Source organism: Varanus komodoensis, unplaced genomic scaffold (genome assembly GCF_004798865.1).
Source record: "Varanus komodoensis strain SLA01 unplaced genomic scaffold, ASM479886v1 scaffold78, whole genome shotgun sequence".
NCBI classification, from domain to species: Eukaryota; Metazoa; Chordata; class Lepidosauria; order Squamata; family Varanidae; genus Varanus; species Varanus komodoensis.
This window is the reverse complement of record NW_025336455.1, coordinates 2,807,256-2,828,239: the sequence shown is the minus strand read 5'-3', so window position 1 is coordinate 2,828,239 and position 20,984 is coordinate 2,807,256. Positions and strand designations below refer to the sequence as shown.

The window sequence follows — 20,984 nt, the reverse complement described above, 5'->3', positions numbered from 1 at the left end:
AGTTCTGCTAAACCTTGCGAAGCCAGAGAGAGATAGCCAGTCCTGCCTGTTTGGGCGGGCGGGGGGGGGGGAGAGGCTCCAGCAGCCCCTCCCAACAAGCAGAATCTGTTATACCAAACACAAATGGCAAACCAACAAATATGTATTTGCTGAATTTTGCCTTTCTTGGACAATCCCGGTATGCTTAAATTATTTAGGGAACAATTTTAATTGGGATGCTGCTTTCTTCTCCCAAGAACTCAGAAAATGGCTTACAATTGTTGTGGACAGTGAACACGCTTGTTTTGCTTGAATGTCAGAGGCTTTTAATACAGAACAGAAGTTTCTGCTCTGGTCTGGTTTCAGTCCCAGGATGGCTGAACTGGTATGCTTGGGCTCTTAGCTTTGTGCTCTCTAACTGTTTCTGGGGGCACCCGAAAGGTGTGCAAATACTTTAAAACAACAACGTGAAAAGTAGCACAACCGTTAAAGGACACACACACACACACACACACAGCCTCATCAGAACGAAACCAATCAGCAGCAGCAGGTAAAACAAACTCTAGATCTGCAGGTTATTAGCCGAACACAGCATAACGGAGAAGAGCTCACCAGTCAAAGGCATGCAGGGAGGCGAAGGGGGTCTGTGGCCGAAAACGCCATGCCTGCCCCACGGCACTTGCCCCTGCTCCACATGCACATGCCACGCCTGAGACACACCGGGCAGGGGCAGGGGCAGGGGCAGCCCCAGCACAGGCTGTTCACGCCACGTGCCCGCCCATGTGGGCCACGGTCCCAGCCCGCCGGGTGTTCAGCCGCGTGGCGGTCCGACCCCCTATTTGGACCCACGGCCCAGCAGCATGCGGCGAGAGCGGCACGGCACGGCACGGCACGGCACGGCACTCTGTGGCTGAGTGGGCCACGCAAGCCGGCTTGCCTGGGCGCAGAGGCTGGTCTTCAGCACGCCCCCCTGGCCATAGCCCAGCGGGGGCCCCCCCAGGCACGCCTTGCCCTGCCGATTTGCCACCACAAAGGGGTTGGCGCTGAAGGGGATGGGCTGAGAGTCCACCAGGCTCTCCTCCTCGGCGGCCTCCCTCGCTGCCGGAAGAGGCACGCCGCCACTGCCGCTGGCCCCAGCCGAGTCCGAGGGCGGGGGCCCTGGTGGGGCAGGCCCGTGCGAGCCCCTTTCCATGTCACGGAGGAACAGCTGGGGAGGAGACACACGGGGCTGTCAGAGGGCTGGGCGGAGGCTGCCAGCCAGTGCGGAAGTGTAGAGGCCCAGCCTCTGGTCCCCCCGACGGAGCCCGGGAGCCCAGCGAGGCCCACGCAGGCTTGGGAGGCCCGGACGACAGGAGGGCCCCGCAAACCCTCCGAGCATCGGCCCACCACCACCTCCAGCACACAGGTGCCCTCTGAGGCCGGGAAGGGCTGGCCCACACCCACCACTGCCTGCTTCAGCATCACGGGGACGCGCTCAGGCCCTGCGGGCATTTGGGGCCACGGTCCCCACTCAACGGCTTCTCCAGGGGAGCAAGGAGGACCGGCAGCAGCCCCCTGGCAGAAGAAAGCCAGGGTAGGCGCCAAGAGACTCCTCCAGGTAGGGTGCCGGGCTGACGAGCTGCTCTCCCCGCCCAGGAAGCACTGCCAGAACCCGCTTCTGGAGCTGCCACGGGGGGCCGGATCAGCGGCACGGAGAAGGCCTCCAACGTGCCAGGCCTGGGGTGACTGGGCCACTCCCGAAGCATCCGCTCCCCACACAGGCCAGCGAGGCTACCCCAGCGGCCAAGGGAGCCCCCGCTGCCCTCCTGTCACCGACTCCCTGTGCCAGCCCAAGAGCCACCCCACCAAGGCCCAGGGAAGAGCGGAGAGACCGGCCGCAGGACTCACCGGCTGCCTGGCCACAGACAAAGGGAGCGCCTCCGCCCCAGCCCCCCCGCCACACCCACCCGCCTCGACCAAAATAGCCCAGCACTGGCCGGGCCGGGCCGCCCAGGCATCCCGCTCTGCAGAAGAGCCAAGATCGGGTTTCCTGAGGAGCAAGGCCCCCCAGGCAGCCCACCCACTGCCTCCTCCTCCAGCCTGGCTGGCCGGCAGCCAAGGAACTTCCCGGGAGGGAGGGGGAGCTGGCAGTGCCCCCGGCTGCCGCCTCCGCGGTTTCCGCAGCCTCCCGCCCCGGCTGGCATGGCCCGCATGCTCCTCCGGCTGAGCTGCCCCATCCACCCCCACGAGCCCCTGCCCAGCAGCGGCTCCGCCTGAGCTGCAGCCCCCCCTTCCCGGGGCAGCAGGTGCTGTGGGGGGCAGCCCCGTCTCTCCCTGGGGCTGAAGCGCCACTGCCTAAGCTGCCCGTTGCCCACAAGCTCCTTCCAGCTGCTCCCCGCCCTCCGCAGCACTGCAGGCCCCTCAGAGCTGAGGAGGGAGGTGGCCCGCCCGCCCGCCCGCCCCGCCCCGCCAACACTGACAGGCTCCAGTGGGGCCAGGTCCAGCGGTTCCTCGACCCCCAGGTGCCCCCGCCACAGCCTGCCCTCCAGCACCTGCCAGGCCAAGCCAAGTCTCCTGGAGGGATGGCAGGAGCCGCCAGTGCGAGTCCATCCTGGCCCCGCTTCACCGGCTGCAACATTCCCAAGCGGATTCCCAGTGCCTGACATGACTTGGGACCAAAGTACCCACTGGACCCCCCCAGTGGGTACTTGTGTGGGGCAGACCCGGTCCTGGCGGAGTTCTAGCAACTGCCAGTGGGGCACTGGAAGAGCGAGCTTCCCGAGAAAAAGTTGGACAGACACTCTGGTGTGGTCATTGTGACCGACTGCGCGGCCATGGGGCCGCCCCACAGCCTCAAGCCGGCCTGCCCGGTTCTTGTGAGCCTGCTGGGTCAATGGGGACAGGAGCCAGCCTACACGCCCCAGCCAGGCAGGAGAGACGTCCGGAATGCCCCCCAGCCACTGGCCTTTGTGTACCACGCGGACACGTGCCAAACGCCACCCTGGGAGCCGTTGCAGGGAGAGAAGAAAAGGAAGGGGACCGATAAACGAGGGGAGAAACCCAAAGGGAAGACCACGGAAAAGTGTCTTGCTTGGGGGATAAGGAGGAAAGGCTGCACTGAGCTAAGAACCAGCAAAACAGTGGAAGACTAGACCGAAAGGGCGCACCAGAGGATTCTGAAGGATCTGAGAACGCTCGGACAGAGGCCCGAGGCACCCAGGGTGGCGCCTGGAGAGGAACTGGGGGAAACGGCGGGAGCCCCCACAGGCCGACCGAGCTCAGCGGGAAAATCCTCCTGGCAGCAGCCCCCGCCCCCGAGCACGCACAGGCCTCACGTGCGCAACGCAAGGGGCCCCGAAGAAGACCCACCATGATCACCCACCCCACAAAAGGAACCCCGCTGAGGAGAACGGGGAGGCACCCGCCCCCAACAGCTGAGCGACAAGATCCTCAGCAGAATGCCAGCCCCCCCCCCCCCCCCCGTGCACCCAGCCCAGTTCCGCCCACACTGAGGGGCAGCCGCAGCAGCCTAGCAACGATCCTTCCCAATCCTCGCCCAGAGACACGGGCAGGGATCCGGCCGGGGACACCCTGCAGCGTCCCTCCTCTGGGGAGCAAGGGCCAGGGGCAGGAGGAGGAAGCAGAGGCATGCGCAGACTTCCCTGCGACCCCCCGAGGCACTTCCTCTAGCTTCCCCTCCCCCGCAGCCCGCACTGGCCAACAAAGCCCACCCTCCACTTACGCCGCGGGTGGCTTTCTGGAGGCCGGTACTGGGAAGGGCTGCCAGGGTCCGGTAGTCCAGCTGCAGGGGCTCAGCGCCGAGGTCCTGCAGAAATCGAGACGGGAGGGTGCGATCAGGAACGGGGGGCTGCTGTCAGCCAGCTGGCCGCTGCCCCCTCCCCCCAGAGCCGCCCGCCCCCCGCTCACCTCGGCCTCCTCGGCCAGCAGCTGCGCGGCCGTCTCCCGCTCCCTGCGCATCCGCTCCTTCGCAGCGCCAGGCAGCACAAGCAGAGAGAGCAAGAGGAGTCAGCGGCAGAGCTCACGAGAGGGGGCGCGGGAGGAAGCGGGGTGCACAGAACGCTGCCCGAGCGGGAAGGGGCAGGCCGATCCGCCTGGCAGGCGTGCGGACGGGGGACGAGCCCCGCGGCAGCCTCGTCCAAGCCAGCTCTCGCTGGCAACGAGGCAAGCAGTGGCCAAGCGAGGCCCCCAGCAGGCCCCCAGCGCGCACCGAGCACACGGGGCGCCTGCAACCAGAGCGGGCCGGGAGGAGGGCTCACCCAGCCCGAGGCACACGCTCAGCCTGCCGCGAGCCCGCCCTCGCGAGGCAACCAGCCGCGTGCCGTCCAGCGAGCCCCCTGGTCCGGCGGAGCGTCGCACCCAGTCTCCACAGCTCCGGCCCAGCCCTCCATCCCTGGATGACCCCCTGGGCCTTCCCAAGGGGCCGGGGGCAGCGCTCCTCCCTGCGAGCCAGCACAGCCCTGGCACAGGCAGAGAGCGGGCTGGGTCTGGGTCTGGGGCAGGCGGCTGACCCCCCCCGCCCCCCCCGAGCCCTCACGCTTCAGTCGTAGGGAAGGAGCAGAGCTGGGGCGTGCGCCGCCTTGCTGTGGCTGCCAGAACCAAAGGCCAGGTGCCGGGCAGCTGAAGGGGGGCAGCTCCTCCCTTCATTTCTGCCCGTTCAGCGGACCCTTCAGCTGCCTGGTAGTGGCCGCCACATCTCCAGAGCCCAGCAGACACGAGGGGCTGTGCGAGGCGAGGCACCGGTGCACACGTGCCCTGTCAAATTTCAGGCACGCTTTTGGGAGGTTCCTGTGCCGGCTGTACCGATGATCCGGATCATGATGGCGAGGCTGTTTGTGAACCGGTTCAGACTCCAGCTACAATTCGAGGTGCTGAGGCCCACGGGGAAAGGCCAGTGGGCAGGACTGACCGAGGGCAGACGGGGGGACCACCGTTCTCAGCCGTGGGAACAGGGGGAGCTGCATCCTGGGGGAGGGGACACTGAAATGGAAAGCCTCCGATGGAGAACTTCCACCCGTGGAATCAGTAGGCCCGGTTGCTCACCATCGCCATCGCCATCATTGGAGGAAAGCCAACTGGACACACAGAGGGAGGAGCAGAGGCGCCCCCTTGCACCGCCCCCCCCCCCCGGCCGAGGTACAGATGGGTTGATAGAGTGCTTTGGGAAATGAACCACTGAAAGGGTTCAACACTTCACTTTGTGCATGCTCAGAGGCTCGAATGTAGCAGTAACAATCATGATCAAAGAAAATGCCGGTGAGGAGAAACTGGCCTCCCGACAGGCACCCTGCTGAGCCTTTTGAGGCCAAGACGTCTGCTCTGAAGGAAAGTGCAGAGGGCGCCGGTCCCTTGGGAGAGCACATGGTGGCTTCAACCACCAGAGCACTGCAGGCACCAAGTGCGGAAGGAAGATCAAGGAAGGGAGGGGGGCTGGAGGGCACAGAGCGAGGCGGCAGAGCCGGGGCCTCTGCCTGCACGCGGCTGCCAAGCAGCACACGGGTGAAGCAGAAACCCCTTGGCTGGCCCACTTCCTTACTCTTCTCTTCGAATAGATGCTGTAGCCATTCCGATATTAGAACCTTTCTACTAATTGTATTTCAGTAACCTTAAGGAAGCGAAGCCCAGGCCTCAAACCAAGGTCCACCCTACTTTACAAGAGACCCAGGGGAATTTTAGGCTGCCGACAGCGGCAGCTGGCAAAACAAAGATGTCCATCTGACGGTGGGAATGCAGCAGGCCCCAGCAGTGGGGGGGGGGGGGCGTCTGACCCGGTCTCCTTTCCACCCACAGAGCAGGACACAACTAGTCACTCTGCCTTTCTAGCACGGCCTGCTCCCGCAACTCCAGCACATGGGAACAGCCTCAGGGGCCTGGCCTGGCCTGGCCTGGCCTGGCCTCGCCGGCCTGGGGGATGCCGGCAGCTCAGAGGAATTTAGCCGTGGCTCGCAGACACTTTGCATCCGTGTGAGCCACAGAAGGAAGGCTGCGAGAGCTGGACCAGGCCGAAGGACTCCCTGGGGGCGAACCTGGTGTCCAGGTGGTCGGGCAGCGCCCCTGGCAAGCCCTCGAGCACGGTGTGAGAGCTCCTGCTCCAGAGCGCTCCCCTCACCCGGACGCGTTCAGGCACCGTTCCATCAGAGCCTTTGCTAGATACACGTGCAGCCCCCTCGCCTGCCAGTTCCTTTCAACCGGAAAGGCTGGACGGGTGGGACACCCCTTTGCAGAAGCAACCCTGCTCCCTCTTCAGGCAGACCGGCCACCTTCCCTAGAGCAGGAAGCTGCTCCAGCCACCGATCCTGTTCGTTGCCCTTCTCTAACCTTTTTCCAGCACAACAATGCCCTTTTGCAGGTAAAGTGACCAGAATGGAGCACAGCTTTCCAAGTGTGGGAGGTGGGCAGGGGAGGGGGCTGGGCAGGATTACCCACAATCGCGCGCCCTGGAGGGGGACCTTGCCCCACTCCCTGCTAGGTGACGCGACTCGACGAGGAAGTCCCGCCCATGTCATATGCCACGGCAAAGGAAACGTGCAGGAAAGGAGTCAGGAGCACTTCCACCCGAGTTGAGAAAAGGACGCTGCCTGAGGCCAAAGCAAGGCAGCAGTCAGCACCGGCTCCACGTCGCCCCTCGAATAAAGCGCAGGTCATGCTCGCCTGCCTCCACGGGCATTCAGACAGGGCCCTTCCCCTGCTTGAATGCCCCCTCCCTCCCTCCCTCCCTCCAGGCCACTCCTGCAGGGTGCCGGCGGGCCCCTCTGGCACAGGACTCGCCCGGGTGGCCCAAGCAAGGCGCCTACGCCGGACGGAGACGGGGGCGAGGTCAGCAGGACGCACAGGATGCACGGCCCAGCGAGCCGGGAGCAGGAAAGGGGGGCGCCCACGTCAGTGTGCCTGCCGCACGCACCCACATGCCCCCGGGCCTCCACGCACAGCCCCTCTGCCGCTGCCGCCTTCCCTGGCACAGCCGAGGGACGTGAGGCGGGAAGGAGGGGGCCTGCCTGTGGGGATGGCGCCTCTCCATCGCTTGCCATGACCCAGGCAGCTCCCCTCCAGGGCTCTGGGAGGGCAAAGCCAGGCGACAGGCTCTCACCACTTTCTCCATCTCTTCCCTCTCCCACTGGGTCGTCTCCCTCACCATCTCCATCTCCTGGGGACAAAGGAGACGGTCAGAGACTCGACTTGCCACACGCTCAGCCAGATCTCTTGGGGGAAACCGTGGAATGGGGTGGCACAGCCAGGTGTGGGAAACATGATAGGCAGCACTACCGGAAGGGAAGGGAAGGGAAGGGAAGGGAAGGGAAGGGAAGGGAAGGGAAGGGAAGGGAAGGGAAGGGAAGGGCCCTTTCCCTAAAGCAGTCCTGACACCTGTGGACCACCTCCGCAATTCTTTACCTTCTGAAGAATATCCAGCTCCTCTGGACTAAAGTCCCGGTCAATGGAGGAAAGGCTCTCCAGGCTGTTCTTGCGCCCAATGCCAGCTGCAAAGGGGTTTGCGATGATCCCTGGGGACACCTGCGGCCAAGATGCAGACAGACACACGAGCAACACTGTCAAGCTTGCCCAGCAAAACGGAGGTGCAGGTGGTGAAAGCTGGGCTGGTGGCAAAAGCGGTCAAAGTCAGTCAACAACTGGCCGCAAAAATTAAAAAAATGATTTTGGATTTTTCTGCTCCTCTTGCAGTGCTAATGGGGGGGGGGGGAGTCCTGTTGAGTTCAGCAGTGTTGCTTCCACGTAAGCAGGTATAGGACTGTGGTCTTTGGCTACCAACAAGAAATAAAGCTCCACAAAGACAGTATCATACCTGGGTAACTGTTCCCAGGCCCCACCTGGTCGTCAGATGCACTTTAAAAGGGTTTCATTTAATTCCTTTGACCACAGACATTGGTCACACTGTTCACAGCCTGCCGCGTGGTCAAAGAGGGAGGCCGTGTCTGGAGCAGGAGCCAGAACGCCCCTGGAAGCCTCTCCCACTCAGTGCCCTCCAGAACCTGGCGCCAGCTCCACACCCCCGCAGCAAGCTGGGCTGGGCTGGGCTGGCCTGCCCCCAAGGGCCCTTGCCTCCTGCCCTGCAGGCCCCTCCAGAGGGACCAGCAGCACCCGGCCAGCCGGGCGCCGCATCGCAGCCGAGCCCCTGGCCGGCACGGCACTCACCTCCATGGCAACCACGGCCTTGGGGTCAAACCCATCGCAAACCAGCATGAGGAGCGTATCTCCCACGGCGCGCAGGATCTGGACTGCTTCTGTGTGCGTCATGCCCAGAAGGCTCTGGTGATTCACCTCCAGGATGCGCAGCCCTACCTTCAGCCGACCGTCCCGGGCTGCAGCCCCCGTGGAGCTCACCTACAGGGGCAGAAGGCCGGTCTGAGCAGCCGCTGGTACAAAGGCTGAGGGGGGAGGAGGGGGCTCTCCTGACCTCCCGCCTTGCAGGACCCACAAGCCGCATCTGGCTGCCCCCCACTAGGAAGAAAACATAACCGTGTCTCCTACACAAACAGCACAAGGACTCAAGTAAGGGCAGGCAAGGAGTCAGACCGCGGATGCTCTGGACTCCAAGACCCAGCATCCTGGGAACTGCTCACATAGGCAGGGGCTTCTAGGAGTTGAAATCCAAAAGATCTGGAGATCCTCCTGAGCCAGTGAAGCACCTCGACCCCCACGGAGCAGGAAAGTGACACACAGATTCCTGCGCCACCCCCCCCAGCATTCCAGGCACGCGGCAGAGGGGGGAAACCGAGTCGGGGCCTCCCGTCAGCCTGGCTTGAGGGGCAGCGACAGGTGGGGCCGCCCTGCACTCCCTCCCACCCCGCCCCGAGCTGCCAGCCTGCCCAAGCACATGCCCAGGACGTGCTCAGGCACAGCTCTGCAGCTGTCGGGCTTGCAGGGACGGCTGCTGCCTCGGGCTCCAGCCGTGAGCGTTCTTCTGCCATCTTTTAAGCAACAGTTCTTGCTGCCCTCTTGTACCTGGGCAGTATTTTTATTTTTAGAAGAGCAACTGTGTCGATCCGTTGTGGCAAAACTAACTTGTGGCACCCTGAAGTCGCACATGTGTGCTTCAGCATGGGCTTTGGGGAACATGGGTCCACTTCACTGGATGCCTGAAGTCGTGTGTCGTTATGCAGGTGAGGGGCAGAACCGCGAAGCCCCGCTGCCCAGCGCCACCGGGTGCAGGAAGGAGGCGGGGAGTGGAACAGGGCGGGAGGCAGCCAGAGCTGCAGTACCTTGGAGATGAAGATGCCCTCATCTGTGGGGTCGAAGGGGTTCCCGGCATGGCCCTTGGCACCGCCGCGGATGCTGATGCCCAGCTTTTCTCCCGGCCTCTTCTCGATGCAGATCTCCTGTAGGCACACGGGAAGCAGAGGGGAGGGCAGTGCCTTCCCCCTATCCCAGGGGTGCCTGCGCCTTCAGGGTGCCGCTCACTCGAGGGCCCCAGGGCCCGTTCTCCACCTGGACACTGCCAGCCATGGCAGCCGCTCGGGCCTCCCTCGAGGAACGGTCCTCGCACGCCTCATCACTCTGGGCTCCACAGGGGACCCTGCAGCCCCGGCCTGCTAGAAGCCTCCTGCTCTGCTCAGCCCTCCACCACCGCCCCCGCACCCGAGGGCAAGCTGGCCAGTGGGCTCAGCAGCAGAGCCAAGCAGCCGGGAGTAGCGGGGGGGGGCACTGCCATGAGGGGAGCAGGGGCACCCTGAGAGGCTCCAGCTTTGCCAGCTACACCAGGTGGGAGATGGCAGGATCGGTGCAGGCTGGCAGGCAGCAAAGGCGGAGCCGGGCCTCCGCAGACCCGCTGGCCCTGCAACCGGGCGCTTTCAGAGGGCGAGCAATGGTTGGCAGGGTGGGGAGGGCAACCCGGGTGGTCCAGGCACTGCAGCAGCTCCCGTGAGATGGACACGTGCAACATCAGGCGCTCTCTGACGCGGACAAAGGCAAGCAGGGAGCACACCGAGAGAGGTGCGTGGCCTCATGGGAGGAAGTGGGCAGGGAAAGGCTCTTCCACTCTCCAACCAGGGGAGAGCCGCGGGAGGCCACGGAAAGGACTGCAGTGCCGAGCCGTGGAAGTTCCTTCCACAGGATGACCTTCGGGCGACCCAGAAGGGATCAAGAGTGCTGCAGAGCGGAGACAGACTGCCTCGGCCCGCCAGCTGCTGGGCAGCACAGGCAGGAGGGTGTCGCGGCATCTGGTCCTGCCAGCGGGCGCCCCACTGGGGGTGCCTCTTGGTCCCTGTGGACGACGGAGCCCCTCCAGGCCTGGTCCTCTTACGTTGGAGAGGTGGAGGACAAACTCCTGCGGGAAGCTGCTGCACCCCGCAAGCGTAGGAGCCAGCGCTGGCGTGCTTCAGCCCAACAACCACGTCCGGTCGTGTCACTCCTGGAGGGCTCGCGGCAAACCCACCTGCATCCCGGGGGGGGGAGGGTCTCGCCTGACCACCATCCTCAGTTCCTGGGTGTTGGACAGCAGGGCGCTGACCGCCTCCTGGTGCGTTGCATGGCGCAGGTCCGTGCCGTTCACCTCCAGGATACGGTCCCCGACACGCAGCCCGCTGCGTGAGGCTAGCCCCTGGGAGATCACCTGCACAGGTGAGGCAGACGGGGGGGGCTGGGGGGGCTCTGCCTCGCGAGCGGCGCCCCTAGCGGGGCCTGCAAAGCGGGGCACTGGGTGCAGGGCAAGGGGCTCAGGCAGGGGCCAAGGCGGGAGCTGGCAAACAAGCTCTCAGCCCGGGGAGAGAGAGCTTCCGGGCAGGGCTGGCGCCTCCCCGTGACGAGGAAAGGTCCCAAACTCTGCCACTTTGGGGGACCTTTGAAAACATGGATCCTAGAGGACCCAGAGGGGTCCCCAATGGCACCCCACGCCCGCCCTCCAGAGGAGTGGGCCCTGGCCAGCCCTACCTTGGAAATGAAGACCCCAGGCTCATGGATCCCGAACGGGTGGCTCGAGTGGTCGCTGCCCCCCACAATGCTGAGCCCGAGGGGGCCCCCCGCCTTGACCAGACACACCTCCTGCAGGCACACAGGCAAACCAAGAAGCACGGCATGAAGGGAGGGAGGGAGGGTGGGAAGGGGGCACCAGGACAGAACCTCCAGGGCTGCCCGGAATGCGGCTGGGGGCTGGGGGCAGAAGGGGAGGCAGCACAGCAGGGCGCCCTGTGCGGGGAAGGGGTGGGGGCAGGCCCAGCCCAGGGAGGAGGGCCGCAGCAAGCAGGGCACCTCCAAGGTCAGTCCAGGAGGGGGCCGGAGAACCTCGCGCACCCGGCAGCCCCTGAGGCAGGAAGAGCTCTCCAAAGGGCTCCTTCCTCGGCGGGGCTTTGCCAAGGCAGGCAGGCCCCCCGCCCCCCTCCCAGGGGAAACATACCTCAACGGGGTACTGGCCCTCCAGTCTCGGGGGCAGGGGGCTCCTGGGAGGCAGGGGCATCTCCTCGTGTGGGCTCTCCCGGAGACTCGGCGGTGGGGGGGAGTGCACCCGCCCCCCTCGCTGCCCTGGGGGCAGGTCTCCCTCGCCGGGCTGGGAGGCAGCCTCTCTCTCGACCAGCAGCGAGATGGTGGGGGAGGCAGCGGTAAGCAGCGCTACGGCCTGGTCATGCCTGGCTTCCGTCATGTCTACCCCATTGATCTGAAAGGGCCGAAACCAGCACCAGATCAGGAGTGGAGGGCCTGGGGCAGGACAGAGGGGCCCCGGCCCCGGCCCCGGCAGAGAGCAGGCTGAGGCCGGCGCTGGCACTGTCCCAGGCTGCGGAGGGGCCGGGCGCAGCAGTGGGCAGGACAGGAAAGCCGTGCCTGGGCACCCACGGGACGGCAGGGGGGCACGGGGGGAGACCACGCCCAGGTGAGTTCAGCTCCTCCGGGCCTCTCTCAGCCCCGGAAAAGCACAAGCCGCCCAAGCAAGTGGGTGCCACTGGGGGTGAGCTGAGGAAGGCGGAGAGGGAGAGAGAAAGGGACAGTCGGAAGCCAGCACTGACGAGGCCGTCTCGGGGCTTACCCGCTCAAACCCACGAGCTCTCCCCATGGCTGCTGTGCAGAGATGTCCCCAGAAGATCAGGCAGAGAAACAGCCCCCCCCGCCCCGCACAAGCAGGTGAGAAAGAGCAAGAGTTCAGGGTGGCAGAGGAGCCCCCGGGGCAAGAGGGGAGGGACGCCCAGGCCCCCCAGGCCCTGCTCCGGCAGCCCCACCTCGCATGTGCCCGGGAAAGCCCCTTCCCCCCACCAGAGCCTTCAGCCAGGAAGGCCGGGAAGCTCCCCGCCCCCGAGCAAGAGCAAGCACCGGCCCCGCCAAGCAGAGGACCACAAACCTGCCCCGGGTCCCCCACAGCCGTGCCCGAAGGCGGTCACCCCCGCCGCGCCAGCCGGTCCACGTCGCCCCTGCCACCTGCCCCCGAGCGGACTCACCCAGATGACCCTGTCGCCCACACGCAGAGTGCCGTCCCGATGCGCGGCACCCCCCTCCGCAATCCGGGAGATAAAGATTCCCTGGCGAGAGAGACGCTGGTCAGGAGCTGGCCCGCCGCCCTCCCTCCCCAAGCCGCTCCCCCTGGCCGGCCTCCGCCGCCTGGGCCCGGGCTCCTCAGACTCTGCCAGCAGGAGTCGGGATGGGCAGCTGCCCCGCCAGCGGGCAGGGATCAGGTGTCGCCCGGAGCCGTGCCAGCCCCTGGTTAAAGGGACAGGCCACCCGGGCCCTCACCGTGTCCCCAGGCCGGTAGGGCGTGGAGCCCTTGCCGCCTGCGATGCTGAAGCCCAGGCCCCGCTCGTTCCGCATCAGGCAGGCGGAGAGCCGCCTGGCCGCCGGGGCCGCTCCCTCAGGCCCCTCCGGGAACTGCAGGCCCTCCCGGCGCTCCCGCGGGCTGTAGTCGTCCTCGGGCCGCAGCGGCGTCACCGTGATGGCGTTCTCCGGCTCCACCATCCGCTCGCGCAGGACCGTCATGGAGACGCTGCTGCCCGAGCCCCGCAGGGCCTCCACGGCCGCGTGGTGCTCCGCGTGGTGCAGCCGCACGCCGTTCACCTGCGGGGGCACGAGAGGCCTGGCTGAGGGGCCACCAAGGCCGGCCCGGCCCGGCCCGAGGAGGTGGCCACGAGCAGGGCGGGAACGTGCTGTGGGCCCTGGGGCAGAGCCGGGCCCCGCCTCGGAGTCTGCCGGGGGACAGGCCGGCCGGCCGGCCAGCAGCACTGCATTCCCCCGCGACCGACAGGCCAGCCTGCGGGAGAGGCCACCAGGGCTGCCGCACACAGCAGGGAGCAGCCTGGGCCGGGGCGCTCCAGGCAGAGGGGGCTCCGGCCGGGCTCAGCCCACCAACAGGCCCCTCGGGGCGGAGGTGTCAGCCTGGCGGCAAGCCCCCTTCCCTCGCACCAGGCTCAGGCGCCTGTCCCCACGCCAGACGGGCTGTGGGCCCGAGGCTCTTCCCTGCACGGCTTCTGCCTCCCGCACCCCCCACTCATCGGCCGGGACACCCCGCCTGCACTCCCACTGCCCCAGCTGCTGGCCACTCACCTCCAGGAGCTTGTCCCCCACCCGCACCCCCGCATGGGCTGCCGGGCCCTCCTCGGACACACGGGAAATGAAGATGCCCTGCGGAAAGAGCAGGCGGTTGGTCGGGCGGATGCAGGAGGCCTGTGCGCGCACTCGCTCGCACGCACGCACAGACGCACCGGGCGGAGATGGCTGCAGAGGCCACCCATCCCCAGGGAGGCCTCTTCCCAAAAAGACGCCCCGTGCCGCCTTTCCGCTGGCCGCCCTGCCCAGAGGCTCCGGGCAGTTACCTCGTCATCTCCCTTGTAGGGTGTGGAGCCCTTGCCCCCCGCGATGCTGATGCCCAGGCCCCCCGTCTGCCGCACAATGACCAGGGTCAGCTGGGGAGAAGAGGGAGGGTTGTTACGGGCGGGGGGTCCCCGGAGGCAGCAGAAAAGCCCCGGAAGGCACATGGCGGCAATCCCACGTGTGGCCCCCGTCCCAAACAGGCCACGCTGCCCGCAGCACTGGGGCTGCCATCTGCCTCGTCGGGGGGCAGTCACACCTTCCCAGGGCCTGCCCGTCCACTCGGCTGACACGGCCACCACTGCCCCCCCGGCCCCACTGCAACAAGGGAAGGGCTGTGCCGGTTTGAAAGGGGGCCCCCACCCTGCTGGCTCAAGCTGCACCCACCCCAGCCTGCCTCAGGGCCACAGGCTCCTCTCTGGCACGCGCCTGGCTGGGATGTGGGGGCACGCAGCAGCCCCCCCCGCCGCAGGCACCCTGTCCTGCTTGCCCAGGGTCCAGCAGAGAATGGGTTTCGGGGTGTCAAGAGACACCCCCAGGCACGGCACGGAGCAGCAGGGCAGGCAAGAGCCTTCGGGAGGGAGCTGGCCTCATCCAGCTGCAGGGGCGATCTTGGCTGCACCCCCAAGCAGGCCCAGCGTGGCCCTCCAGCCCACCGTCCCAGCAGCAGGATGAGTGGCCAGGCGAGCCCCAAGGACACAGCTGGCCCGGACTGCGGCCTCTCGGGGAGCAGAACGCCTGGCCAGGCAATGAGGGCAGCCACGCAGCTTGCTGCGGGAAGGGGCCAGGCGCTGAGGAAGCAGCCCCTCGCTTCCGGCAAGGGCAAGCGGGGTGCATGCTCAGCTGGCACTGCCAGACCAGGAGGTGGCAGTGGCCAAAGGCCTGCTTGGGTGCAGCAGCTGCTGCGTGCGTCCCACCGCCTCCACGCCACCCTCGAGGGCCAGAAGAGCGGAAGCGGGGGCAGCGGCGCCACCTCACTGAGCGCTCCTTGGCAGCCAGGCCAAGGCGCTCCCAGGCGGGCAGCCAGACTGGCAAGCGTAAGGCACCCGTCCGCTGGTGGGGAGCAGGGACCGGGGCCCTTCACGTGCCTGCTGGGCCCAGGGCAGGAAGCTGCGTGCGGCTGGCCAGGCAGGCTCAGCCGAAGCCCGCGGGAGTGGCCGACCCGCAGCCCCGGGCACCGGCTGCCGCACCAGGAGGCCCGCAGCCCGCCTTCAAGAAGCAGCGGCTGCCCAGCCGTCGTGTTGCCTGGGTGAGTGTGGGGAATGGCCCACGTCGAATGGGGGCTCCTTTACACCTCCGGTCGCCCACGGAGCATCCTGAGCCCTGCGCCAGCAGGTGCCCCCGCCTCTCTGCTCCTCTTCTCCCCTCCCGTGGGGCTCAGAAAGCCAGAGCCCCAGTGCCTCCGCCTTCCTCCCGGGGAGGCTGCCGAGACCCCGCAGGGCACGCTCCCTGCACGGTGAGGCCCGGCGGTCCCAGAGCACCACTCCACCACCCTGACCTTCGAGACCTCGCTGCCCACCAGCTCCACAGCTGCCCCTGCCAGCCCGGCCCCGAGTCTGAGGAAACGCCTGCAGGCCCTCCGGCCCAGCCTCCGGGCTAAAGCTCCTCCCCGGCCTCTACCCAGCACCCCTGCCCAGAAACAGCAGCTGCCACTCAGAGCTCAGTGACAGGAAGAGGAAAGCAGAGCAGAGGGGAGGGGAGGGGGCATGGGGGCCGCACTGCGATGCAGTGGCTGCCCTGGGGTGGCCCGGCTGGGCTCAGGGAGGAGACGGCCCCCAGCTGGCGGTACAGACCTCTTCCTCCTCAATGCGGGCAGGCTCAATCAGCAGATTATTGGCTTGATCAAACGACACCCCCTGTTAGGACAGGAACCAGCAGAGACGCATGCGGGTTAGTGGAGGAGGACCGAAACCACCACCAGGGACAGCAGGACGGGGGGTGGGCAGGCCAGCCCTGCCCCAGCACCAGAGCCCCACACCAAGCGGGGAGAGAGAGAGAAGGGCAGGCAGGGCGCGCGCCTCTGAGCAGGGGCAGGGGCAGACCAACTCCTCCTTCCTGGCTCCCACGGCCGGCAGAGGCAGTGCCGGCAGCAGTGGTGGGGGCTCAGCCGCCTCAGGCGAGCCGCACTCCCCGCTGGACTTCGTGTCCTCAGTCTCAGCAGGGGCTGGTCGAAAGCTGTGGAGAGCGGAAGCAGAAGCCCCCACTCCTGCCCCGCCGGGCACAGGGCAAGGGATCCCTCGGCGAGCACGTCCACACGATGCCGGGCCCGGAGGGGGCGCTGCACTGCCACCCCACGGTAGCCAGCCCTGCCCAGGCACCGTCCAGGTGGCACAGCTCGGCCTCCCCGGGCTGTGGCAGGAGCCATGCTTTGCTTCCGCCGGGCTGGCGCCAACGGCACAACTGCTGCGACGGCGGCCTTCCCCACCACGTGCTCCTCAGAGGGGAGAGAGCGGCACGCCAGAGCACAGCCTGGCACCTCTGCCGCTGCCCTTCCCTGGGAGCGGGGTCTCAGCGGGGAGGCAATAGGGCCGGAGGGCGGGGAGGCTGCCTCCCCATGTGTGCAGGACATGCCCCCTTTCCCTGCCCTCCAATCCCCACCTGCTCCTGCACGGCAAAGCGAGAACAAGCCCAGGCGGGAGGGCGAGCGTGCCCGGGGCCAGCACCGCTCGGGGGCAGCTGCAGCACTGCGTCGGGTGGGGGCAGGCACTGCCCCTCGTTTAGCGGCAGGCCGGGCCTGGCCGGGCCGGGCCCCTACCTTGACAGAGGGCGGGCCACCCGGCAGCCCGTTCCTGGCCTCCTCTTCAGCCCAGCCGGCCTGCTCTGCCGCCTCCTCCTCTTCCGGCGCCACCGGCTCCGCTGCCTCGTGGACACCCTCCTCAGAGCTCAAGCCCTGCAGCAGGGCCACCACGGCCTCTGGCCGGGGCAGCTGGGCAATCCTGAAGTGCTTCTTGTAGTGGGGAGTATCCTTCCGGATCAGCCGCTGCTTTCCCACCGGGAATGGGCCCTCTTCCTCCTCGTCATCCTCGCCGCGGACCAGCGTGTCTTCGGCAAAGTGCACCGTCGGCTGCAAGGCAAAGCCCCGCCCGGTACGGGAACGCTCAGGCCACGAGATCTTGCCGCAGGGCCTCCCTCTGCTCGCTCTCAGGCTCTGCCTGCACACGGGAGCCCTCGGAAGGAGACTGCCGGGCCCCTGCCCGCCGGGGAGGCCCGCCTCGCCTTCTCTGCAGGACTGGACGAGGGTGCGGGAGGCCTCCGGGGGCTGCTCTGAGCCTCCCTCTCCACCCAAAGCGGCCATCTACCAGGACACGCTTCCTCCAACCGCAGAACTCGCTGCTCCCAGGAAAGCTCAGCTGGCCTAAAGGGCCAGCAGAGTCCAGCCCCCGGCAGGCTGGGAGGCAGAGCGAGCCCCCGCTTCGGCTCGGCCTTGCTTGCTCCGACCGCCACGGCAGCCGCCACGGGAAGAGCAGGACAGCAACCCCCTTCAGTGCCAACTGGCAGGTGTTGGCCGAGGGGGCAGGTTCCACGCAGCCAGGTCCCTGCATAAGCCCGGGCAAGGCAGCGCTAGCGCATCCCGCAGTCCGCCCTCTCCCCATTTGTTAAAAACCGTGGGCGCAGCCACACGCAAACACAATCACTCCTGCCTCACCAGCGCCGGCCCTGCCCGGCGAGCGGCAGCACGCCACTGGGGCTGGGGGGGCCCATCGGGGCCTGTGCGCAGCCTGCCGCTGCCCAGCGCCCCTCATCAGGGGCCACGCCGGGGTGAGAGCACGGAAGCCGAGGCCTGGCTGCGGGGAGGCGGCCGAGCACCGTGCCCCTCGAGGCAGCCTCCTCTGCAGTGCCGCCTGTGCGGGAGAGGCCTCAGACTTGTCTGGTGCTGGCGAACGCTGGGGCGCTTTCTGAGCCGGTGTGAAAGGGCGGCGCACCACCGGAGCCCGAAGGGCACGCTGCCGCTGGCCCAGAGCTAGGCGTGGCCACGCAGAGCAGCTTTTCCCGCCCGGAAAAGCCGTTCCGCTGGGAACCGGGGGCAGCGCGGGCCACTGGCTGGAGGGCCGCAGCAAGACTGCGCCTGGAGGAGAGCGCCCCAGGTGTGCGCTTGCCTCTCGGCCGAGGCTGGAAGCCTCTGAACCCGGATGGGAGCGCTTCACGGAGGAGCACCTGGGGGGCATAATGAAAGCCCGGAGAGGGAGAGCGCGCCGGTGGGGTACAAGCTCTTCAGGAAGGACGGGGAGGGCACGGCGGGGGCTGCCAATGCTCAAGAACGTGGCAGGATCAGACAGGCCGAAAACCTCAACCGTTAGGAGCATGTAACTAAAATGTCCAGGCCAGTCTTGACACGAGGAATGAAACGAGGGAAGCACCCAAAGGAGAACGTGGTGCAGCAAGAGCGGGAGACATCCAGGCAGGCGGGACGAGTGCGCACTCTCACGCCGAGGAGCAGCTGACATTCTCTGGGGCACCCTGCCCCCGGAGGGTACGTAACAAAAGAAGGGAAGCCCCCCAGATCAGACCAAGGGGGCCTGCCTAGTGCCCCCCGAGATTGCTTCTGAGCCACGGAGGCTGATGTGAAGCCCGCCACCACCGCGGGGGGAAATGGGGGCGTGTGGGAGCCGCACATGCCCAGAAACCACACGGAAGTGCGACCGAGGCAAGGTGCCAGGCCACGTCGTGACCACGCGTCACGTTTGGTGGCGTGTGAACACACCCCGCTTCCCTTGTTGCAACTGCTCCTCACTGCGGAGCTGCTCCAACCCCTCGATCGATTTTGCTGCTTTTCTCTGCATTAGCAGATGCATCACTTCCAAAGCACATGAAATGCTAGTTCCAGCATCCTGAGCCTTAGTCAGGCCTCACCTGGAGTCCTGTGTCCAGTTCAGGGCACCTGAGTTTAAAAAGGATGCAGAAAAGCCAGAACAGGTACGGAGGAGGGCAACAGGATGATTCGGGGACTGGAGGCCAAGCCCCGTGAGGAAAGACTGAGAGAACCGAGCATGTTTGGTCTCAAGAAGAGAAGACTGAGCAGTGATGCTGGAGTGATGCTCCAGAAGGACCTCGAAAGCTGTGACCAGGAGGAGGCCAAGATGCCTTCCTGTTCAGTCCAGAGTGCAGGACATGGAGTAACAGACTTGAGTTAAAAGGATCCTGAACAGCCGGGAGACTCTCCTCACTGTCGGAGCAGGATGACAGTGGAACCGAAGACCCAGAGAAGCGGTGGGCCTTCCAGCGCTGGAAACGTTCAAAAAGCTTCTGGACAGCCCTCCGAAGGGGATGGTGTGGCTGGGGCTGAGCCAGGGGGCCTTCTGGACCCTTCCCACTCTAGTACCTATGATTCTAACATGTTTTCCGAAAAGGCACGTCTGGTCTCACTAATGCTTTATAGATCTTTGAGTGGGACTCAGCATGCAGATGGGCAGCCGTGACGCGAGAGGCAGCGTGCGCTTGGCCTTTCAGCATGAGAGCTTCTGACGGAGCTCCTTGCAAAAGGTTCCTGCACAAACGTGGCAATCGCGGAGGAAGAGGAGGTCCTCTTGGGTCTGGGGGCTGCTTACCGAACAAGGACGAGAGCAGTAGTAAAGTGGCAGCTACCTCACAGTGGGGGTGGGAACAGAGGAGAGCAGTGGGCCCGCCAAGGGCCCTAAACGCAGACGGACTGACGGGCGCCGAGCTGGCAGTGAATGGCCAGGACGGGAATCCTGGGAGGCAACGGAAACATCCGTCCAGTACACAGAGCTCTGTGCTGGGCCATTCGGAAAGGAGCCGAGACAAAAACGGCCAAGAATATCATGTCCCTGTCAAACCTTGAAAGCGCCTGCCTCAGTTGCCCTTTTCACCACCAAACACCGCCCCCCCCCCGCGTGCCCTTTCCACTTGTGTTGTTCTTCTCAAAACCTCTTCCCTGAGAGGCCTTTTAAGTGGAAGAGGGCACCCAATTCGAGTCAAAAAGGATATCGTCGAGATGGAAAAATGCAGACTGCATTAATATTAGAAAAACAGTGAATAGGGGAGAAGATGGGAGAACTGGATAAAATTTTGCATGCTGTGGAGAAAGCTTGTCAGAAGTCTTTTTCCATCTTGTGTAATCCTAGAACTCCGGATCGTCCCAAGGTGCTGACTGGGAGAGTGATCCGGGGTGACCAACAGAAAAGCCAGCTGCTGTGCTATCAGAGGTAGCGGGCCTCAGTACACCTGTTGCCGGGGAACATGGGTGGGATGGTGCTGCTGCACTCGTGCACTGCTTGTCCTGCGGGCAACTGGTGGGCTGCTGTGGGAGCAGACGGGCCCTGGCCTTGCCCAGCCTCAGGGTTCTCGGGATGCCCCACGAGGTGCAGCAGAAGGGGCTACGGGCGCACCGCCTTCAGACAAGGCCGGGCAAGCCGCAGAACTGGCCGCAGTAAGCGCCGAGAGAGGGTCTGCACAGAAGCAGAAGCCACATGGCTGGTGTGCAGGGACCAGAGAGAGGAGTGCTAGCCACTCTCTTGGGTGCCTCAGGCCCCCTGGCAGAAGATCCTGAGCTTTAAAGTCTCGCTTCAACGCCCTGAAAGGGGATGGGGCGAGCTCTGGAGGGCAGCTCGCTCATCCACGGCCCCTGGCTGCGGGGGCTGCAGGAGCCTCCAGCCACGGGGCCATCCGCTCCTGCCGGCCAGCTGCGGTGGGGGGGAGCCACAGGGCAAGCGAGGGATGATCCTAGCCGGGTCTCCCGCTGGCCCCTTTGCGGCAGCGGCAGTGGGGCTCTTCTAATGCTCTCCTGAGCAAGAGCATCTCCTTGGAGACCCCCGCCCAGCAGTCTCCTCCTCCTCAAGAGGGCTCAACCTCACATGGCCCTTTGCCAGCAGCCTCCCTCCTCAGCTACTCTCCCTTCGCATGAGCTCCTCCCAACCCTCTCTACCCAGACACCCGGCTCAACCTCGGGGTCTTCGCTCATCCGGATGCCAACCCCTCAGGAAGCTCCAAGAGTGGCAACTTGGGGGAGGGGCTTTTCCGTGGTGGCCCCGCACCTTTGGAATAACCTGTCCGCTGCCACCTGCCTGGCTCCAAATTTGCCTTCTCTTCGGTGCCAGTCATGGCAGCCCTCTTTGTGGAGACCTTTAAAGTCCTCCCTGGTCATTCAGGGGCCAGACACAGTTAGACAGGTGCCTTTCTTTAAGTCTTGGCTGGGTCTTCTTTTAATATTTTCCGTGCTATCTTAAATCATTTTTAATCCTTGCTAATGCTTTTATCTATTTTATGTTTCCATACTTTGTTGTAAACCACTCTGAGAACGTCTGTACTGCCGGGCA

At 65.7% G+C, this 20,984-nt stretch overlaps 1 protein-coding gene across 1 annotated transcript in view; it reads right to left on the bottom strand.

Moving 5' to 3' along the window:
* Nucleotides 1–268: 268 nt before the first annotated feature.
* Nucleotides 269–20,984, bottom strand: part of SCRIB (scribble planar cell polarity protein) — a 46,589-nt gene continuing 25,873 nt past the window's right edge. The window contains exons 15-30 of the mRNA XM_044453261.1: nucleotides 16,466–16,774; nucleotides 15,504–15,566; nucleotides 13,716–13,805; nucleotides 13,447–13,524; nucleotides 12,643–12,960; nucleotides 12,351–12,431; nucleotides 11,321–11,578; nucleotides 10,858–10,968; nucleotides 10,364–10,540; nucleotides 9,192–9,308; nucleotides 8,125–8,313; nucleotides 7,366–7,485; nucleotides 7,064–7,120; nucleotides 3,886–3,942; nucleotides 3,701–3,784; nucleotides 269–431 (exon numbers count right to left, since the gene is read on the bottom strand). Of these exons, the coding sequence (XP_044309196.1) occupies nucleotides 342–431; nucleotides 3,701–3,784; nucleotides 3,886–3,942; nucleotides 7,064–7,120; nucleotides 7,366–7,485; nucleotides 8,125–8,313; nucleotides 9,192–9,308; nucleotides 10,364–10,540; nucleotides 10,858–10,968; nucleotides 11,321–11,578; nucleotides 12,351–12,431; nucleotides 12,643–12,960; nucleotides 13,447–13,524; nucleotides 13,716–13,805; nucleotides 15,504–15,566; nucleotides 16,466–16,774 (2,199 nt within the window). The 3' untranslated portion in view covers nucleotides 269–341. The remainder of the gene's footprint in view (nucleotides 432–3,700; nucleotides 3,785–3,885; nucleotides 3,943–7,063; nucleotides 7,121–7,365; nucleotides 7,486–8,124; nucleotides 8,314–9,191; nucleotides 9,309–10,363; nucleotides 10,541–10,857; nucleotides 10,969–11,320; nucleotides 11,579–12,350; nucleotides 12,432–12,642; nucleotides 12,961–13,446; nucleotides 13,525–13,715; nucleotides 13,806–15,503; nucleotides 15,567–16,465; nucleotides 16,775–20,984) is intronic.